Source organism: Rutilus rutilus (genome assembly GCF_951802725.1).
Source record: "Rutilus rutilus genome assembly, chromosome: 1".
Classification (NCBI taxonomy): domain Eukaryota; kingdom Metazoa; phylum Chordata; class Actinopteri; order Cypriniformes; family Leuciscidae; genus Rutilus; species Rutilus rutilus.
The window spans coordinates 14,759,689-14,782,403 of NC_140209.1; the positions used below are offsets into that span (position 1 = coordinate 14,759,689).

Genomic DNA, 22,715 nt, shown 5'->3' on the forward strand with positions numbered 1-22,715 from the left:
GTTACAGTTACGTCAAAAAACGTAGTAATCAGATTATAGTTACATTTAAAAAAAAGGGGGAATACTTTCAGGATTACAATGGTTTAATTTAAAACTAAATAAATAAGTATTTTGGCATAATAGCACTATATTAAGCGCTGCTTGATTATACAGTAGTTCCTCGTTCTGTTGCCAGTAATGACTCACGTGTGCCACGCACTGGTGAATGCGCAAATAACAGCTGTCTACAATCTCCTCAGACGCAGATTGAATCACTGCTGCTAGTAGAAACGATGCTGCCTGCGGGTAAAATCGCTTTTAATTCATGGAAATTCCGCTGCTATTTTGTAGAAATTAGGAGAGTATCTTTTTTAGTACTCAAAATGTCCTTTCTTAATCTTTTCTCACGTAACGGGATGTTCGCTGTCTAGGTAACGTAAGGGAACTCCCACTGCCAACGCCACAAGTTCAGTCAGGCAAATTAAGAAAGATCACGGCTTTAGTCAACATGTAGGCCTATTTTAAAATAAACTAATATGTAGATTGTGTAAAATTTTTAAATGTTGTGTTTTTATTTTTTATTTAAAAATTTGTTACAAATAAAACAAAATAATCTGTAATACCATACATTAGCCACTAGATGTCTGTATAGCCCTTTACATAAATATATATTCAGGCCTGTGTGTATATTTTGAAAATATTGTAATGTACACTGAGCCAAATTCTTAATAAATTTTTTTTTTTATATAATATTTCTTGCTTGACTTTATTTATATACGTGACCTTGAAGTAATCCAAAAGTAATCAGTTACATTACTTTCATATTATAGTACTTGGATTACGTTACTGAATACTTTTTTTATGAAGTAATTTGTAACTGTAACGGAATACATTTTTAAAGTAATCCTCCCAAGCCTGTATATATATATATATATATGTCAGAAAAGTAAACAAATCAACGAATACATCATCGCAATTACCAAGTCCATCTCATCTGGCATGTTATTAGAATTACTGATAATGTTTCAGAACTCATCTCTGTTTATATGACACATTAGTTACAGTTTCTGTTTTCATAGACGTTAAATGTAGGTTTTAAATCCTTCATGTTAATCTTTAATGAACAATGTAGATTAATGTAGAATAAACAAATGTATATTTTAGTCAGAATTATTGCTCTTCATCAACTTGAGGTCCTGGAGCTCGCTCTGTAAAGTTGAACAGAGACTCACTCGCTCTCGGGACAAGCATTGAAGGAAAATGGAAATACACACATGACTTTCTAACATTTACTGATAAAGATATAACCATTAAATATAAGAATGTGCCTCAAAAGTCATTGAAATTACAATAATTTATTTCAATCTCTGCATTTAATAAACTATCAGTGAGTGTTTTTTATCACATATAAATGTTTTAAATGATTTTAACTCTCCTGTCAAGCTGTTGGTGAAAATAAGAGCTTGTTCTTCAGTGATTTGCCTGGTTAAATAAAGGTTAATAAGTTAAACAAAGGGAATACCGCATCAGAGTAAACAGCACATGCATCTGAACGACGTGTTAAACTGTATGTTTATGAGTTTATTTGAAGCGCTGAATATGAAGCACTTTCAGGTTTAGGAAACCTTGGCTTGTTTCAGCACTAGGTGATTTATGTTAGTTTTGTTTGTTGTGTTGTTGTGGCTTCGACAAAACCTGATAATCTTAAATTACATGATCAAGGTCACTATATTTTTTCAACATGTGATTAGCCTTAGTACTTAGTTCAGAGTCTGAAATATTGATTATTCCTTCTCGTATCATGACTGTAAGAAATGAAACTTGTCTGTTTTTAGCAGAACTGCCAGAAAGCATCTGGAAGGAGAGGACGGAGTGATCCAGAACCTGCAGAATGAAACATCATGATACTGAAGAACAAAGAGGTTGGTGTTTATTCTTGATTCCTCATTCATTCTTCATGATGAAGAACATGCTGATGCTCACCAGATTTACATTGTTTCATGACCAAACTAGTTATTTATAACACAAATTATTAAAATAGATCATAATCGTGCACAGCAGTTGTTGACCAGATTTGATGGGATTAAAATTACCATTGAACTCATCAGTGATCTTGACTTTGAGCTTCACTTTTCATTTCACGTTTGTCTTTCATTTGAAATCTCACATGATTTAATGTTTCTTTTAGACCTGATGGACGCGAACGAGAAAGGAAAAACAGGCCTAAAAAACTCTTCAAATGTAAATCAAGTCTGAAGAATCTCATGAGGATCCACAGCAGAGAGAAACTTTACACATGTGATCAATGTGGGAAGAGTTTAACTCGGGCCTTCGTTCTGAAATCACTTCTGCCTTCTCATTCAGAAGAAGAACACCAGAAAAATTACACCATAAAAACACTTTCATGTTCAGGGGCTGAAGAAGAGGCTGTAACACTTTTAACAGAGACATGAATCTGAAATTAATTTTAACTCGTTCATTGTTTGAGATCTGTCTCAGTTTTATTTTTTATTCATTTTTGTACTTCAAGTAATGATTGATTAAACTCATTATAATTTTATCAACAGCTTGTTGTTATTGTCCGGCACAGATGAATAATGTCTTGAGGTGTATGTGTGGGCTGTCAGTCAATGCACCAGAGTGGATATTCACTGTACTTCAGAAATACAGATACGACCTCCAGGAATTATTTCCAAAATAACAAGGAAAATGTCATCTGAACATGTAACATGTCAGACACTTTTGTTCTGATCAACTGGTGATTAAATCTTACGATCGCAAAGTTAGCTCAGATCACGTCAAACCGTGTAAATTATTATTGTTATACTTTGTTCTCAAATTGTTAATGTTATCAACACTACGTGACTATGTATATTTGAGGCTATAAATGATCCGCCTCCTGCAGCATCCTCGCACGCAGAATAGCCTACTAGTCGAGACTCCTTCTTTATGTATACAGACGTGACGTAATGATGCAGAGACGAACCGCGGCAAGCTCGTATTTCCCGTGGAAACCTACCAGTACCACTCAAATTAGAACCCATTAAAAGCTCACCGCTGTGAATCAGGCTACGGTAAGGAGATGAAAATGTTGTAGAGGTGGGTCTAAATGACAATTTTCACCTGAGATTCAGACCCAGACAGCAACCTAGTGCTACCAGATGTGGGCCGGATCTGGGCCGACACTATGTTGCTCTCTGGGAGCCAAATTACAAGGGGGACAAAGTAAATTTAGAAAGGCAGCATCATTATTTTTTTTGCTAGGTCTGTTAGTTTTATCTGTTGACTTTAGCAATCTTTGTTGCATAATAAACAAATGGAGACAGTTGTCTCCAAAAAATGGGGAGAAGCACTTTTCATGTTTTTTTTTATTTTTTTATTTTATGTTAGACCAAAACGACAAATAAAAATACATTTATAATGCTTTTTCCTCAGCGTCCATCTGTCTGGTGGCAGACGCCAGTATTTCACAATATGACATATAATATAAAACTTCCTTGCAAATGGCCCGTAACTAGACAGAGGCCAGAAAAACCCGGTGCATGAGCACTACATATAAAAACAAAAGGCAGATTAGGTAACCTAGATCAAACTTTATTACATTCATGAATCAGGTATGATTGAGATGATTTCAACAATAGCCTACATCTTAATGCGGTGGTAAACAGACATCATGGCTTTTTTTAGATAGTAGGAAAATCTTGCATAGTACACAAAATCCCATGGCTTAAAATTAGGTTATTGACCGGCTAGTTATTGAGCTTATTGAATGGCTGGTTGAATTCCGGGAAAGATACACATGTAAGATACACCACATATGGTGATGATCCATTTAATACATTGCAATTGCAGGGGCTCTGCAGTGTTCAGCATGGTTCAACTGGTCATTTGCCCACTTTAGTGAGTAATCAGACAAATAGTGGGTTCGTGGGATGGGGGCGTGGCTTGGGAGTGGTCTGCGGGGGTCAACCGTACATTTGGCCACTTTAGTCGGTAATCGGACAAGTAGCGGGTTAGTCGGATGGGGGCATGGCTTGGGAGCGGTCTGGAGGGGTCATTTGCCCCCTATAGTGGGTAATCGGACAAATAGCGGGTTCATAGGATGGGGGCGTGGCTTGGGAGCGGTCTGCGGGGGTCGGGGGTCATTTGCCCTCAATAGTGGGTAATCGGACAAATAGCAGGTTCATAGGACGTGGACGTAGCTTGGGAGCGGTCTGCGGGGGTCGGGGGTCATTTGCCCACTATAGTGGGTAATCGGACAAAAAACGGGTTCATGGGACGTGGACGTGGCTGGGGAGCGGTCTGCTGGGGTCGGGGGTCATTTGCCCATTATAGTGGGTATTCGGACAAAAAAACGGTTTCATGGGACGTGGACGTGGCTTGGGAGCGGTCTGGTGGGGTCGGGGGTCATTTGCCCTCAATAGTGGGTAATCAGACAAATAGTGGGTTCATGGGACCTTATATATATATAGTTAGGTAAAGTAAGTCAAATCTGTCCTAAATAATAAGCATTTTGAATTTCCATACTTACAATATTTAGATCACAGAAGACTTCTCCGTGGTCAGTTCAGCTCAATCTTTTTGTAAACAGAGACTTATGGCAGGCAAGTTTCTTAATTTAAATTATATATATATAGCCTATATATATTATTAAATACAGGTAAACTAGTTCACATAAAAGTTACTAATATATAAAATAAAAGTAAATCAAAACCAAATAATTTACAAGCTTTCATCTTCATGAGGCGCAATGGCAAGGCATCTAACACTGGAGAGGCTGTCCTTGGTGAATCAGCGTCTGGACATGTCATTCCAGCTCTTTTTAAAGTCCATCAACTTTTTGACATCTTCAGAAATCTCCTGGAAACTCCCTAAAACTTGTTCATTGGTCATCCCCTCCTTGAAAGGACTTGGTCATTAAAGCCTTTGACTCTCCGTCCTCCTTCTTCTAAACCTTTTCTTCATCGCTGTATCTTCTGTATCTCGTCTGCAACACACAGACGGTAATGATTGCATTTTTTTTTTTTTATTTGGCAAAGCTCTAACTAATACATTTTCAATTTCTCTCTACTCTGCCGTATGCTTCATAAATGCTTACAACAATCAGTGTGGTATGTTTTTCTTTATAAACCATTTTCTCAATAAATGATTTTACAACAACAATTGCAGTGTTTTTCTTTATAAAACATGGTTACAATAATTAATGCAAGTGTCTTTCATTATTTAACACTTTCTTTTAACAACTCCTGGTAACTTCTTTTATAAAACCACTTTTCAATAAGGTTACAACTGTGGTTCACTGCCAACACATCAGCACTTCATATACCAAAAGACATAATCATAATAGAATAAGTGCATATTACATAACAGCCCCTTCATGCAATTTTTCTATTTCACAATTATTCTTTTATTCTCAAACTCAGGTACTGCATGTAACATTGTCTGTTTTTATCATACTTTCTTAGTTTAGTATATATTTGTCCTGACTCTGTTAGGACAGTCATCTAAAAAACATTCATGTAACGTTCCACCCAGGGTCGTTAATTTTTCGGCTTCATTACTTTACTTTCAATTATGTTTCCCTGTTCTAAATCTCCAGAAGGCCAGGTGTTTGTACTTTGTTTTATTATGGTCAAATAACATCCAAATTTACTTTGCATCAGTCTACCATTTGTAATCTCATGATAAGATGCTCCAATCAATTGTCCCTTAGAGGCTTCACACAGAAAGGTACGGCCTTTTCCTTTAATCAGAAAAATCTTGCAAGAACTGATCATTGGAATTAAGGATTGGGGTATTACTACCTTCCCTTGGGCCGCTTGTTTCTTCTCAATGCTCAGATGAGACAATTGTGTCTGGCGTGTTTGATCTTGTCTCTTGCGGGACTCCATCAATGTTTTTGTCTATAAGATAAAATGCTTCATCAAATTTGATCACTCTTATAACATCCATGGTATATTTACCATGAAACTCATGTATAAACAGCTGGTCATCTTCAACGTTTCTATATCTCTCAAACACATCTGTGCTAAAATACATTATCAACTCGAATGCTTTCACACAATATTCCATCAGTCCATCACTGTCATTATACCACATATATTCTTCACTTTACCAAAACCATTCTTTACATAGGTCTGCCATCTCAAAATCAGCTTTCTGTACAAATAACATTTTAAAGACATGCATTCATCATCTCTACTTGCAATCCAGCACTTCTGATGTCTTAACAACAGTCGTCTTCTTGCAGTTTTTCTGAAGTCCTATAAATACATTATAATCCAAAGTATATTGATCCATTTCATAACTACTTCTACTTCTTCTCATTAATTACAATGTTCAATTGTTATTAATGAATAAAGTTATATTTTTCTAGATATAATAAATGTTTATCTACCAGTATGTTGTGCATGCCATGTTCCTCCTGTTAAGGCTGTAAGGACTGATTTTCCTGATAAAACAAAGCTCATCCTGCAATAAAGCCATAAAATGCAGCCTGGACAGGAGATAGCAAAGACAGAGCACAGGACAAAGCCCTGACCAAACTTATCTCCTTTTCCCCTTGTGTGACTTCAACTCATCCCCCCTCTCCCTCCTCAAGACACTGAAAGATCATTAAGAATGTCTATATATCACATATGATGTATCTTGTGAATGTGTTGTTTTTTCATTTTCATGTTTGGTATCATTTTAAGTGTTTCAGTGCGATTGGTAAAATGGTCTTAATTTCATTGCCGTCATTGGTTTAATGAGAAAGACTGAGAACTTAGGAGAATCCTGTTTCTCCTCTCTGGCTGATATCTCTTTACGATATCTCCTGAAACAAGGTGCTCCATATCAATCTCTTTGTCTATCACAAAGGTTGCATCCTTTTTGTAGCCAGGATGTATGTCTCACCTTTTTTCCACAGTGTTTTATTGATTTATTATAGTCAAATTCTTATTAAAATTTTGACTACAACCCAGAACACCACCATGACTACTGCTATGTTTATCAATGTTACCACAACACTTGACTTAAACAAGCCTTTCTCCTGTCGTTGTGTTATTCTGGGACACTCTGTTAGCCCAACATCTCGATCCAGACTCTATCTCCTGAAAGATATAACATAAAGTTGAGCTCTCTGTAAGACATCTCTTAGTCATTAATCATTCGGCTCCTTCTTAAACTCTTCAGTATTTGCTTCTGAAGTTCCAAGTTCTTGTTTTATGATTTTTCTCTTTAAATTGGGTTTTCTTCATTCATATACTTACGGTGTTAGATATCCAAGCCATTGCCAACAAGTTTACATTATTTGTTTACAGCCTCATTTACTTGCTCTGCCATGTCCAGTCTCATTTCATATTTAGCTTTGTTTCATATATGACACGTTATTAAACACTTTTATTCATATTAAACTTTGCTTATTTTATTTTCTTTAACTTTGCTCCATCCAGAGACACGCTATCAGTAGTTTTATTACCCCATAAATCTGCATTCTTGCTGTCTCTCTCTCTCTCTCTCTCTCTCTCTCTCTCTCTCTCTCACACACACACACACACACACACACACGCTGGAATGAGTTTGTTCTGCTCTATTCTAGGATCTTTAACGCAGTTATCACAAATAAAGGTAAGAGACCTATCTCTTTATATCGTTTTACTCTTTTTAATTAAAAGAGCATGTTAGAAGTATTTTATACTCTTTCTTTTTCTTTATTTTCTTTGGTCTTTAATTTGTTATTTTACACTGTTTGTAAGATACAATGTTTTTTCTTTTTTTCCCCACAAAGGTAATTCTACCTTCCTTCCTTTCTTATTCCACTAATATCAAATTCTTCTTACTCCAAAGCTCATTTTCTCAAACCATACTGCATGTTTATCAACTCTTTTTTTTATACTGTATCTCTCTTAGTAATTAAATCCTTAAAACATTTAATTGATAATATGTTTAATTTACATTGCGTCTTTCCCAAGCTCAAGGACGCTTCACAATAACAGTAAAGAACAAACAATCAGTTCATACTTAGATGAACAATATACATTCACCCAGTCTAAGAAATGAGCGATTGCAGTTGCATATCATATTACAATTAAAATACAAACAGAAACAATTACAAAACAATTACAGAAACAAAAACAACACTAGTAATACTATTAGTAACACTATTTAGTAATTAACTTCTTATCATCAAATTTTATCCACACAACCTGACGTTTGTCATTATTTTTCTCTTTATCTTTTTGATTTACATTAGTTAAATTATTATAATTTAATGACTCCTCAATCTTTTCATCCCATCTTATGTCCTTATGATTTGCTCTAAAGAAACTTTTTAAAGTTCCCACTGCACATTTTACAGTTACATTACTTTCTGGCGCATATACCGCAAATCTTTATGCAAAACAGTTTGTTTTCCAGATAACCTCTAACTTTCCTCTGACAAAGTATGTTATATTATCAAGCCTAATATTCTCGGGTCTAAAGCATGCTGTCAGTAACTCCTCTATTGCTTTTATAAAGGGATTTACAATAGTGTCTTTATTACCAAAAGACTATCCACTGCTACTAATATATATTTATTTTCCTACTTTGACCTAGGATTTAATGTCCATCTATTTACAATCCACACCAATGGTCGACTCTTTCTGGTGTGATTCTAACATAAGCACTTCTTATCATTTTTGTTTCCCCTATTAATATAATTATCTATATTATCATTTTTAGGTTTTCAGAATATTTCCTATAATCGTGTATTTTCTTAATACAACTGTCTCACTTTCTTAAATTATGATTCTTCTTTTTATTCTTGCTAATTTATCTACTTCTTTGTTTCTTAAAGCTATATCTGTGTTTCACGTTGAATGTTCATGCTGATAAATCACTGCTAGGTCCAAATTCCTCACTGGATCATTAATCTTCTTCCATAAGTCACGGTGTTCAACAGGTTTTATGTTAAACTTAACGAACATGTTCTCTCTCCAAATGTCTAAGTTTTCATTTAAACTTGCCTCAACCTTTTTGCTCTCCGTTATAATAAAAACTTGTAAAAAAATCTAGCTGTATATCGTACCTTTAAATACATTCATATTTCTTCTGTCGCATTTTACGCTCTTTATTTAATATCCTCACATTTGGATCTAATAGTAGTATTATCCTATTGTTGCTCAAATAATTTTGGGTTTTTGCATTTTATACTTATATTTAGTTTAATGCCTCTTTATTGTTTTATCAGTATTAATTAGTCTATTCCTTTATTTATTTATTTAATTTATTTTCTCTTGCAAGACCTGGTAATTCTGCATATCTTTTACTAATATCTGCTAGTTTCTTCTCTACAGAAAGAAATGTCTTTTCTGGATTTTCCCAGCTTTAACACCTTATACATATTGGTATATTGCTCTTCTTATTCCTTGCCATTGATAACCAGTTAAATCTATATCTATAGCTCAACCTCAAGAGCCTTCTCCTCATCTCTTCCTTCTAAGAGCTTAAAATTGCTTTTTACGCTCTTGAAGTGTTTTTTCTGCCTATTCACTAAAACACAATTTATTGCCTTTTATTGTAGCATGCATTAGTCTATCTTTCTGACTAAATTCAGGAATTATATCTCTCATATAATTCATAAGCCGCTCTACTTTTTGTATGTTTCTAACTCTCTCTGGGGTTTTACTGTAGATCTGCTATCCGCTCTTTCATGGATTGCTTAATTCATTTGTTTCCTACAGATACCTAAGATCCTAAATTTAAATACTTCACTTTTATATACTGTATATTCACTCACACATATATATTTTTTTAATCCAGCCTTGGCAAGACAATTAATATATAAATATATGATATATATTAGATTAGATTAGATTATATTACATATACTAATATATCATCAATATAAACTTCCACATGTAACTCTTAAATAGAAATACTGCTGAGGAATTTACATATCCCTTTTTTAATCTCTAATATACATAATGCTTGTTATTTACAGTAAAATAAATATTTTCTTGACTAACCTCTGCTAATGGAGTTGACCAAAAGCCATTAGCCAAATCCAATATTAAGAGAAATTAACCTTCCCTCAATTGTTCAAACACATTAATACCATAACGCCTATCTGACTTTGTTCTTCTGTTTAATGCTTTATTTGTTACTTATCTAAAAGTTTCATCTATTTTTGGTATTTATTGTACAAGGACTGTTTGTTATTGCAGAAGTAATCTTCCTTAACTCCTTTCTCAAATAACTCCTGTATTGCCTTAATTCTTCTGTACCCATTATATTAATTGTATATTATCATGGTAGTTTATGTAACTCACTTTATGTTTTTATGGGCATATTCTTCACTAATCACTATTAGTCTTTACTCCACAATCGGTTTTATATTTTAATAACCCAAAACCCTTATATATTTTATAAGGAAATTTTCTTGTGAAGCTCATAGTAATTCCCCTTTTAATTCTATAATTTTACTCCATATTCATTTTTATTCTTGTTCAATATTTACTTTTAATCTTTAAGTCTCTTCCTGCGTGTAAATTGTCTGCACCTTTTATCATTTTAATGCTGATTTTTTCTCCTACTCATTCACTTTTCTTGTCTTAATAAAAACATTATCTGTAAATTGCATTGGCTCTGTTGTTGAGGACACCTGAGCACCTTTATCTAAAATAAATTCAATTTTTTCCATTAATAAAGGAGTTTACATCGTTTTTAATGATTATTATACCGTTAGATTAATCTAGATTTAATCTAATCTTTAATACCAATTTAATTATTGGTCACAAATGTTTCTCTTCAACAGGCTAAGCATTTTTCACTGTATCCTTTCCTTCTTTTTATCTTTTGCTCTTTATATTCATCAAGCTGTATTTCTTTTCTAATGATGTTTTTATTGTTTACATCTTTTTTATATTTGAGGTTTCTATTTTACTCATCACCTGACTTCTTTGCTCTGGGATCATCTTTCTCCATTTATCATATTAAATATAACTTGTCTTTTGTATAGTTTTTCATTTTCATCCTCACAAATTCCTGCATTATGTTCTGCCAGGCTTTTGTAGTCTAGTCTTCTGTTTTCAGTCGTGTCATCTTCATTTATACAGCGCTGTTAACAATGTAGATTGTACCAAAGCGTCTTTACAGTGACAACAGGGAATTAAAGTATACTAAGTGTTTTAAGTATACTAAACTTATTTCCATCTCTCTGTTTCGCTTTAAAACGAGTATTATATGTCCTTATTTCATTCATCTTGACACTTTGTGCTATCAAAGGTTTAATTTTTGTTTCTATATTCATTTATTCTGTTTTCCTCACTATTCTCACATGCTGAGACATTAAATCATACTCGGCTATATTGTCCTCTATTTGTTTTTTAGTTACAGTATTCAGGATCCAGAGGTGGGAGTAAGTCACATGAACAAGTCACAAGTCTCAAGTCTTAACCTTCAAGTCTCAAGCAAGTCCAAGTCAATTTTGTGAAAAGCAAGTCAAGTCAAGTCATTAATTGAGTGATGATTGAGCATTATTGAAGACACCTGATGATAACAAGCAGAATCACTGAAGGAGAAAATCACAAATTGTAAGTTACCATTATGGCGATTTGTGTTTGCTTTAGTTGGACTCTTGACCATTTTATGTTTACCTTAAATTTTGTTTGTCTGCTGTTATTGATTTAGAACAGTCAAATGAACAAAGAAAAGTGTGATCTGATAGAGTTGGTTATGGTTTGACATAATCATGTTGTGAACCTTAAAAATGAAATTTATTGAGGTATCTTATCTTGATAATTACAGCAGCTCTGCCATTCTACAGCATATGATTATCAGTATTTTTCATATAATTCAAAATATTTATTAAATATTGTTCTGATCAAAACACTTTCAAATGAATTTATTTAAAAACACAGATATCAATAATCTCTAATCTGCCTGTGAATCTCAACAATGGTGACAATAATAAAGCATGTTGCAGTGGCTGCCACCAATCACAACTCATTAATGGCTCCCATCATGCATTGCGGTATGAATAAATTATGATCTGAATTGTCTATGTAATTTACTTTTCCTAATTGAATATTCTGCTCGTCACCATTGTTGAGATGCATAGACTGAATCTTGACGTCTGTGTGTGCCTAAAAGAAAGATTTTTTCATCTTTTTTTTTTTTCAAAACAACTTTTAAGAAATCCTTTGTATTATATCTATCTGGATATTTATGCAGAATCACAGTTATGCTGTAACCAACAACGTAAATCTAAGTCAGAAATAAGGATCTTAATGAGTTCAGTGATCAAGTTGAAATGATGATTGTCATAATATAACCAACACCATCAGATCACTTTTTTGCTTTGTTCATCTGGCAGTTATAACTCAGATACAACAGTCAGACAAAATTTAAAATAAACATATATGGGTCAAGAGTCCAACTAAAGCAAACACAAATCGCCATAATGGTAACTTACAATTTGATATTTTCTCCTTCAGTGATTCTGCTTGTTATCATCAGGTGTCTTCAATAATGTTCAATTATCACTCAATTAATGACTTGACTTGACTTGCTTTTCACAAAATTGACTTGGACTTGCTTGAGACTTGAAGGTTAAGACTTGAGACTTGTGACTTGTTCATGTGACTTACTCCCACCTCTGTCAGGATCGTTACTAATGTATCAACTTTGTGATTTTCCGACCTACTTCACTTAGTAACCTTACTCTATCTGTTATAGGTATTTTATCCTCTATTAATAACCATACACTTAATAGTGGAATCTGGTCTTTAAATGCATTAACTAACATCTCCTTTCATTGCGAATATTTCTCCTCTGTCCCTGTTAAAGGGGTTAGTTCACCCAAAAATGAAAATTCTGTCAGTAATTACTCACCCTCAAGTTGTTCCAACCCCGTAAGAGTTGTCTCACTCCTCCATAGGCTTCTAAGGGACTGAAACTTGCTGGCCCAAAAAATGTATTAAAGACATCTTTAATATAGTCCAAGTGACTCCAGTGGCTCAATCTTAAGTTTATAAAGACCCGAGGCCCAGAGAGAAGGAAATGAAAAGTGGAATAAAGTCGTTATTTTTGTTTGTTTTTGCACACAAAAAGTATTCTCGTCGCTTGATATACTTAAGATCGAGCCACTGGAGTTACTTGGACTATATTAACGATGTCTTTAATACATTTTCTGGGCCAGCAAGTTTCAGTCCCTTAGAAGTCTATGGAGGAGGGATCCAGCTCTCAGATTTAATAAAAAATATCTTAATTTGTGTTGCGAAGATGAACGAAGGTCTTACGGGGTTGGAACAACATGAGGGTGAGTAATTACTGACAGAAACTAACCCTTTAAACTTCTCACATTGCCCATAGCTTTCAGCTTTTGTTATAGCTATATCAACTTAATCAATGTCATAGCTTCTCAACTTAAATTCACATTTTTAGCTGTTTTAATTATACAATCTCTATAAGCGCTGTTGTCTTCTGGTCACATCTGTTACGGCTCCAATAATTTTTCTTTGGGTTTCTGAACTGCAGCTGTCTGACTGGATTCCTCTCCTAACAGAAGTCAAAGGTCTCCTTCTATCATCCTTCCTCTGCTTTGCTTCTACACTCTCCTTCTCAGATATCTCTGAGTTTAAGAGCTTTATTGCTTGCTGACTTTTTTATTGTTTCCAGCATTCTCTTTAGTCTCTTTATTTCTGATGTTTAATAGTTTTATTATTTTTTTCTCTCTCTATTCTACTCTTAAATTCATAATACGATTGTTTCATATTATTCTGTTTTCCTGACTTTAACCATCCCTCTTTTCTTTAGCTATTATTTTAAAGCAGGAGTGATCGGCTGTTTTCACTTGCCCATAAGTCTAGACTCTGTCAGGAACTTTCTCTTTATCCCAGTTTCTTATCAGCGCTCTTTTCACTGCTAGGATTCCTATGTAGTTCCTTTAACTTCTACTTTTGAATTTTTTAGTTATTCATTTCAACTGCAATTTATCTCCTTTTTTATTTTGCAGTCTTTTTCATATCCCTAACTTTGTTTCACTATTTTTGTTTTCACTATATTTAGACCTGAGCGATTTTGTGTTCGTTTGTGTGATTGTTTCGTCAAGACAGAAGTCAAGTCAGTTTGAGATCAGTGAGGGGAATTGATATGGGAATCAATCTCAAATAAATCAAGTGAAAATCAAATAAATAAAAAATCAAGTGTCATACTGGAACAGAGACTGCTAAATGCTTTACATTGAGCCTATAATGAGCCACGTGAGACATTAGTAATGAATATGAATAGAGGAACAATAGTGCAACTCTTTGGAACATAACTATTCCCTTAGTTCCCATAACTATTTGGAAAGTTTTTTGATCGTTTTCAATTTCTGTGCTTATAAATATATATATATATATAAATATGAATTATGTGCATTATTATTTTAATGATCTAACTACTTTATAGTGATTATAGTTATAAGATCAAACTAGCTATATTTAGATTGATCTGGACATTATGCTGCTGTAATTATTTATCTGTAGTTGTTGATGAAGATGAGTGACATTGTTTTGTGTTATTGATGTTTTATCCATGTCATAGTGTGAGAAATAACAGTATTGTCTTTCAATAGAGCAGTTTTACAGTCTTTTATCATGTATCCTGACTCAAATAATGTGTGTCTAACAGCAAACACTCAGAATAAAGTGAGATGATCTGCTGATGATCCTGAATGGCTTGTTGAATGTGAGTGTTGAATATGAGTGTTGATAGTCTGAGGCTCATCAATATTAACAGATCTGCTGAAAACACTCTTTATTTCATGACAGTAGTTCCTGTTTTCACCTCATTTATTATGCTGATGTCTTCAGATCTTCTGTACTGACACTTAAAGCTCATTTCATTGGTGTCAGCAGACTGAGGGGATTTGTTGGTTACTATCTGTACATTTATTTCTGTGTTGATAATTTTAACTGTTTTTCTTACCATTATTTATATTTGGAAGAATTAAAATGATTTATATTTTTTTCTTTATTTCTATTTAGCTGTATAGCTGTAGAAGCAGAAAAATGTTAGGATTAGCAATACAAATAATGAATGAGTTGTTTTTTCTCACAGGGTTATTCACTTGAGCTTGTGTTTCTGGTGTCCCACTTTCACATGCGTATGAATGGAAGTCAGTGAAAAGTCTAGTGTGAACGGCCATTAATAATTCAAAACGTAAAACTAGTAAAATAAATATCGATCTCAAAGTTGTTGTCAAAATATGGCAGTATTGTACATTTTAATTTCATGTTAGATAATTGAGTAATTTATCAAATATATTTAATAGTTTTTGCTAAAGAAACATCGGATTCGTCCCTATAATATTTTAAAAATAATAAATGGAAGACAAATTTACCTCATTCATAGAACGTTTCAAGGACAAATAATCAATTTATAAAAAGGCATTCTGCAAATGTATTATTTTAGAAGTGCTATTTATATGTTGCATAGTAGTGTCATTTAGTATAAAAACAAACTCGGTAACTGATATATTTTAGATTTTGGGCAGATCATCAGTGAAGCTCCTCCCACACCAGTTGCATCATCAGTGAAGCTCCTCCCACATCAGTCACATCATCAGTGAAGCTCCTCCCACAGCAATTCCCCAATAAATGCTGTAAATTCCCATCAGCTGCAAGTGGAGACGAGCATCAGAGCATCAGGAAGAGCTGAAATCTGCAAAGACTGAGTTTATTAAAGAGGACAGTGAGAACATGAGTGATCCAGAACCCTGCAGAATGAAACACACTGAAGATCCTGAAGAACAAAGAGGTTGGTGTTTATTCCTCATTCATTCATGATGCTGAACAACATTCATGTTAGAAACATTCAAGCACTTCATCAGTTTTAGATAAACAGTTACACTATGAAATGGTACAGAATGTTCTGGGATTTTTCTTCAACAACTGGTCAGTAAAGGGAGGTTTGAGACATTTGTATATTGATTGTCAACATCAGATCAAGCTAAATACTATTTTAATAATTCAGATTTAATTTTTTGTCATTTTCAACAGTTTACAAGATAATTTTTTTAGGAATAATTAGTAAACACCAAGTTACTGATAAAGTTGTATTTGTCAAATGCCATAGAGATTCTTCTTACAGTAACGTTGATAATAGGGTTGATGAATCAGCACTGTACAGTTTGTGTAAAACTGAGACAATGGATTGAGATTATTTTCTTGTCCTCCCATCATGCAGTAGAAAGAGCCCAGATGATGTAACTTCCTGGGTGTTATAGTTTTAAGAAATGCTCTGTTTTTAAAGGAGGAAAATCATGTAAGGAGTAACAGGGTTGAGTAAAACATGTAGGACACAGATAAGGCTAATAAAAATTATTAATTTAAAACTAGTTAAAGCCGAGGTCGTTCTACACTTCGAGCATGTGAAATTTCTACAGACGCTGCAACTGTCGTGAAATTACGTCCCGCTCTGTGGCAGCTTTTTTACAAACATATATTCAACATATAACAAATAATAATAATTAGTGCTGTCAAACGATTAAAATATTTAATCGCGATTAATCGCATTAATGTCATAGTTATCTCGCAGTTAATCGCAATTAATCACACATTTTGTCCCTGGATTACAAACTTTGATTTATTTTTGTCCCATTACAAACATTTTAAAGGCACACTATGCAAGAATTGTACTCATAGTAGGGCTACTCATAGTAAACGCAAAGTAGTAAAGCTTGGGGGGGATGCCGCTGGAAAAAGCAAGTTTGAGAGAAGCACCCCTTCACACTAACATTCACACTCAGAGCAAATAATCGCATCAGAGAATTCGCATTCCATCACAGATCATTTTGGTCTTGTCATTTGGCAACTTTTTAAAATGAAACTTTCCATTCAGAATCTTGGCATCCATTTCAGCGTCTCACACTCGCCATCCACTCAAAATGTAGCGTTAAAGGCAGGGTAGGTAGGATTTTTCTAAAAAAAAAAACATTCCAAATTTGTTTAAACTGTCTTTATATACCAATACATAATTAAAATGTAAGTACTCTGAAAAAGAAAATATAAAAATCGAGTGACTGTAGACCTTTTAATCTGCAATAAACAGCTCATTATTTTCTAGTGTTACTAGTTGTTGCAACGGCATGTGAAAAACTACAAAGTTTGCTAGGCCAAAAAGAACGTTAATCTTGCGATAAAAAAAATGTATGCTGTTAACAATGCTTTTATCTGACAGGACTAATAATAATAATAATAATAATAATAAATAATAAAAACAATCCACTCTACTTGAATGCAAAATGCTTGTTATTTTTCACAGGGTTATTCACTTGAGCTTGTGTTTCTGGTGTCCCACTTTCACATGCGTATGAATGGAAGTCAGTAGAAGGAAAAGTCTAGTGTGAACGGCCATTAACAATCAAACATTTTTAGTAAAATAAATATCAATCTCAAAGTTGGTGTTAAAATATGGCAGTATTGTATATTTTAATGTTAATATCATGTTATATAATTGTCATTTATCAAATATATTTAATAGTTCTTGCTAAAGAAACATGGTATTATTGCCTATAATGTTTTAAAAATAATAATTGGAAGATAAATTTACCTCATTCATGGAAAGTTTCAAGGACATTTAATCAATTTATAAAAAGGCATCAGATTATCATAATACTTCATAACAGTTGTCTACTTTCTACGATTACATCAGGGCTCACTTTCATGTCCTTTCACTTTATATTTCTCTCTTTGAATTATTTTGATTTACTGAACATTAAATTTAATATTTTTTTTCTTCGATTTCAGACCTGATGGAAGAGAGCGAGGAGAGTGAAGAACTGAGTGAAGTGGAGGAGGAGAGTGAAGAACTGAGTGAAGTGGAGGAGGAGAGTGAAGAACTGAGTGAAGTGGAGGAGGAGAGTGAAGAACTGAGTGAAGTGAAGGAGGAACATCATGTCAAACCCGGAGAAAAACCTTTGAGTCGTTCAAAGACTAAAAAGACATTTTTAAAGAAAAGAAGAGCCAAGAAATCTTTCACCTGCACTCAGTGTGGAAAGAGCTGTACAAGTAAATGTAGTCTTGAGATTCACATCAGAGTTCACACTGGAGAGAAGCCTTTTAAGTGTGATCAATGCGGGAAGAGTTTCACAAACAAACAAAATCTTGAGCGTCACATGAGGATCCACACTCGAGAGAAGCCATTCCTGTGTGATCATTGTGAAAATAGATTCTCAAGCAAACGACATCTTGATGTTCACATGAGTGTTCATACAGGAGAGAAGCCGTTTAAGTGTGATCAATGTGGGAAAAGTTTCACCCGATCAGATCAACTTAAAGGACACATGATGATCCACACAGGAGAGAAGCCGTTCTCATGTGATCAATGTGGGAAGAGTTTCCCATACAAACAAAGTCTTGAGGGTCACATGAAGATCCACACCGGAGAGAAGCCGTTCACATGTGATCAATGCAGCAAAACTTTTCTTAGGGCATCAGAGCTGAAGACACACCTGAGAGTTCATACGAAGGAGAAGCCGCATTCATGTTCTGTGTGTGGAAAGAGGTTTTCACAGCTTGGTCATTTACGTGCACATCAGAAAATTCACACTGGTGTGAGAGAGTACATGTGCTTTGAGTGTGAGAAGACTTTTACTACAGCGAGCAGTTTAAAACAGCACCAGAGAATTCACACTGGAGAAAAACCTTACAAGTGTTCACACTGTGACAAGAGATTCAGTCGACCAGAACATCTGAAAACACATGAGATGATCCACACTGGAGAGAAGCCGCCCACGTGTGATCAGTGTGGAAAAAGTTTTGCTTTTAAAAGTCACTTAAAGCAACACATGAGGATCCACACTGGAGAGAAGCCATTCCCCTGTGATCAGTGTGGGAAGAGTTTCTCAAACAAACAGACTCTTGATGTTCACATGAGAGTTCATACAGGAGAGAAGCCGTTTAAGTGTGATCAATGTGGGAAAGGTTTCAGTCAATCTTCACACTTTAAAGGACACATGAAGATCCACACTGGAGAGAAGCCGTTCCCCTGTGATCAATGTGGGAAGAGTTTCTCAAGCAAACAGTATCTTGATGTTCACGTGATGATCCACACTGGAGAGAAGCCACATGTATGCCTTCAATGTGGGAAGAGTTTTACCCGATCAGAACACCTTAAAGGACACATGATGATCCACACGGGAGAGAAGCCATATATGTGTGATCAGTGTGAAAAGAGATTCACATGCAAAAGTAATCTTAATACTCACATGAGGATCCACACCGGAGAGAAGCCGTTCTCATGTGATCAGTGTGGCAAAACATTTCTTTGGTCAGCAGCCCTGAAGTCACACTTGACAGTTCATACGAAGGAGAAGCCGCATTCATGTTCTGTGTGTGGAAAGAGTTTTTCACTGCTGCAAAGTTTACAAACACATGAGAAATTTCACACTGGTGTGAAAGAGTACATGTGCTTTGAGTGTGAAAAGACTTTTACTACAGCGAGTGATTTAAAAGTGCATCAGAGAATTCACACTGGAGCAAAACCTTACAAGTGTTCACACTGTGACAAGAGATTCAGTCAGTCTGCAAATCTGAAAACACATGAAGGAATTCACACTGGAGAAAAACCTTACAAGTGTTCACACTGTAACAAGAGATTCATTCAGTCAGCACATCTGAAAACCCATGAGAGGATCCACACTGGAGAGAAACCTTACAAGTGTTCACACTGTGACAAGAGATTCATTCAGTCAGCAGATCATAAAAAACATGAGAGGATCCACAGCAGAGAGAAGCCGCACACGTGTGATCAGTGTGGAGAGAGTTTCTCTTTTAAAAGTCACCTGAAGCTACACATGAAGATCCATACAGTGGAGAAACCGCATCAACACAGTCTGAAATCACAGTAAGTCGTTTATTTTCATGTGCTGAGCAACAAAGTCTCTTCTGTGTAAGTTAGACACACATCACTCTATAGCCAAATATCTCCTCTCCACTTAAAGCCGGTGTGTGGTGAGCACAGTGTTCAACCAACAGGAATGTCTAATTTGTCAGTTCAGACCATTGCAAAAATTCCACAAATTTGCTCTCTGACAGTAGGTGGCGCTCATGTAAATGCAGAAATACAGCACTATGCAGGGCTCTAGACTCAAGATCAGCTTGGAACAATACTAAACAGCGGTTTACTCGTGGGCCGATCTTGATCACGAAACAACATTACTGCGCAGCGCTGGGAGATCAGCATTTTAAAGGGATAGTTCGCCCAAAAAGGAAAATTAGCCCATGATTTACTCACCCTCAACTCATCCTAGGTGTATATGACATTCTTTTCTCAGACGAATACAATCGGAATTATGTGAAAAATGCAGTGAATCGCTGTTTCTATTTTAAAGTCCATAAAAGTGCATCTATCCATCATAAAAGTGCTTCACACTTCTTCAGGGGTTTAATACAGGCCTCTTGAGAAGAATGTCAAATACACATAAGATGACTTAAAGCAGCACTCAGTAGCTTCGGGATTTCTTCGCTGTATTCTCGCTTTTTGCTCGCAGGTTTCTCTCTAGAGCTCCCCCCGCAGCTTCGGAATAGATATTTGACAACACTGTTGTAAAAACTCGTTGGTGATTCTCAGACACCAGAGGCTAGTAGATCAACGACATCAAAGCAGATGGGACATTCTTTAAAACGTCTTCTTCATTCGGGTTCGGACAGCGTGATGGAGCGCAATAATGACAGTATTTGAGCAGATTTCTTTTGGCCGTAAAGCAATTGTTTACATCGCGAGACCTGATATCACGTGATACTTCCTGATGCGGCGGCCGCCGGCCCACCGGCTCAAAGTTGCTAGTGCGGATTTTCCGCTCACGGGCACCAGGGTGGTGCGAGACCTAATTTCTAATTTCAGAAAAAACATAACATCCCTTAGCCATTGAGCGCTGGAGGGGGCTTTTGTAGATTTCCAGTGGAGAAGGAGATGTCGTCTCGCCAGTAAAGATGTGAAAGCAAAGATGTCTAATTGTTTTGATGTAAATCTATTGTAATCCTCTGGGCATACAAATATGGCAATATGTGAGAGATAGTAACAGTCGTCACAAGTGTTTCAGAGATAATATCAAAGTTCCTCTGCCAGAAGGAAAAAACTAACGGGCAAGAATAAAAACACATGAGTTAGATTGCAGGGAGAGGTATGGCATTTGTCACAGCTTTCGGTGACAGTGGGAAAAATTTGCGACAGGCGTGCCTTGGAGAAATGGATCCTGTACAATACTTTGAATTGTATCAAAGTTAGACGGGCACAGGTTGAGCTAGAGTGGATTTTGTTGAGGGCAACGTCCCACCAAGTGTCATGCAACTCCAACCCAAGTTCACCCTCCCAGGCAGCCTTAACTTTAGTGATGGAGGAGGTATCATGATTCAGGAATTTGTTATAGATCTCTGAAATTAAAGACGTCTGAGGGGGGTCCGGAGAGAGAAACTCTTCCCACAATTGGAGTGGGGGTGATGAGGGAAAGGCTGGGAACAAGGATTTAGCGCTGTGTCTGATTTGGAAATAGCGGAAGAGGTGAGATGGCGGGAGTCGGATTTCACTTGACAAGTCTGCAAAGCTACGGAAAGTACCATCTCTATAGAAATCTTTAAAAGTTTTCAGGCCTTTGTCATACCATGTAGAAAACGTGGGATCAGATCGTGTTTTTTTTTAGTAAAGGAGCTGAAATAGATGGAGAAGTACATTTAAGATATCTTCTAAACTGGTACCAGATTTTTAGAGTGGAAATTACCACTGGGTTATTTGTAAAGCCAGAGAAGTTGGTAGGGATTGAGGAGGTGAGCAAAGCCGACAGAGAGGATGAGCCGCATGAATGTGTCTCTAACTTGCACCATGGGGGATGCATAGATTTGGACCAAAATGAGATTTTATGAATATGTGTTGCCCAGTAGTATTGGATATTTGGAAGAGAGAGAATCCGGCATTAAGTTTACATCTCTGAAGAATTGATTTACTTATTCTGGATGCCTTTCCACACCATAAAAAGCTAGATATATCCTGATCAATAGTCTTAAAAAAGCGCTTAGATAGGAATAGAGGGAGACATTGGAATAGAAACAAGAACTTGGGAAAAATGTTCATTTTAACTGTGTTGATCCTACCTATAAGCAACAATGGCAAGCCCCTCCATCTTTGAAAGTCAGACTTAATTTTAGACATTAAAGGGAAGAAATTGGCAGAAAAAAGGGAGGTTAGCTTTCTGGTTACATTAACTCATAAATACTTAAAACCTAAGGGGCTCAATTTGAAGGGGATATCAGACTGACTCAGTTGACAGGCCAGAGCATTAACAGGATAACATTAGCTTTTGGAGATATTAACTTTGTAACCTGAAAATGAGCCAAATTTCTGAATAAAGGACACAATTACTGGTATAGAGCGGCCGGGGTCGGAGACATTTAACAACATTATATGTGATATACCAGAAAAAATGGAGGAGGATCTCAGATAGATAGACAAAGGCTCTATGGCCAGCGCAAAGAGTAAAGGAAATAAAGGACAACCCTGTCTGGTGCCTCGAGATAAAGGAAAATAAGCAGATTGAACGCCATTGGTGGAGATACTAGCTTGTTGGGATATATAGAGAAGGTGTATCCATGAAATTAATATATCACTCAACCCAAATTTATTTAGTACGGGAAGCAGGAAGTTCCATTCGACCCTGTCTAATGCCTTTTCAGTGTCAACTGAGATGACCTCTTCAGGGGTTATTGTGGAATTTTTCAAGTATATTATAT

General features: G+C 35.5%; 2 protein-coding genes across 2 annotated transcripts in view; both read left to right on the forward strand.

The window, feature by feature from the left end:
* Window positions 1–22,715, forward strand: part of LOC311291021 (uncharacterized protein) — a 72,199-nt gene that overhangs the window by 16,146 nt on the left and 33,338 nt on the right. The window lies entirely within an intron of this gene.
* On the forward strand, window positions 7,483–21,343 carry LOC311304187 (uncharacterized protein; the record flags this gene model as incomplete). The annotated part of the gene is made up of 4 exons (XM_084431063.1): window positions 7,483–7,590; window positions 15,474–15,747; window positions 17,739–19,392; window positions 21,166–21,343. The coding sequence occupies exons 2-4, from the start codon at window positions 15,690–15,692 to the stop codon at window positions 21,341–21,343; spliced, it is 1,890 nt and encodes a 629-aa protein (XP_084287189.1). The 5' UTR covers window positions 7,483–7,590; window positions 15,474–15,689.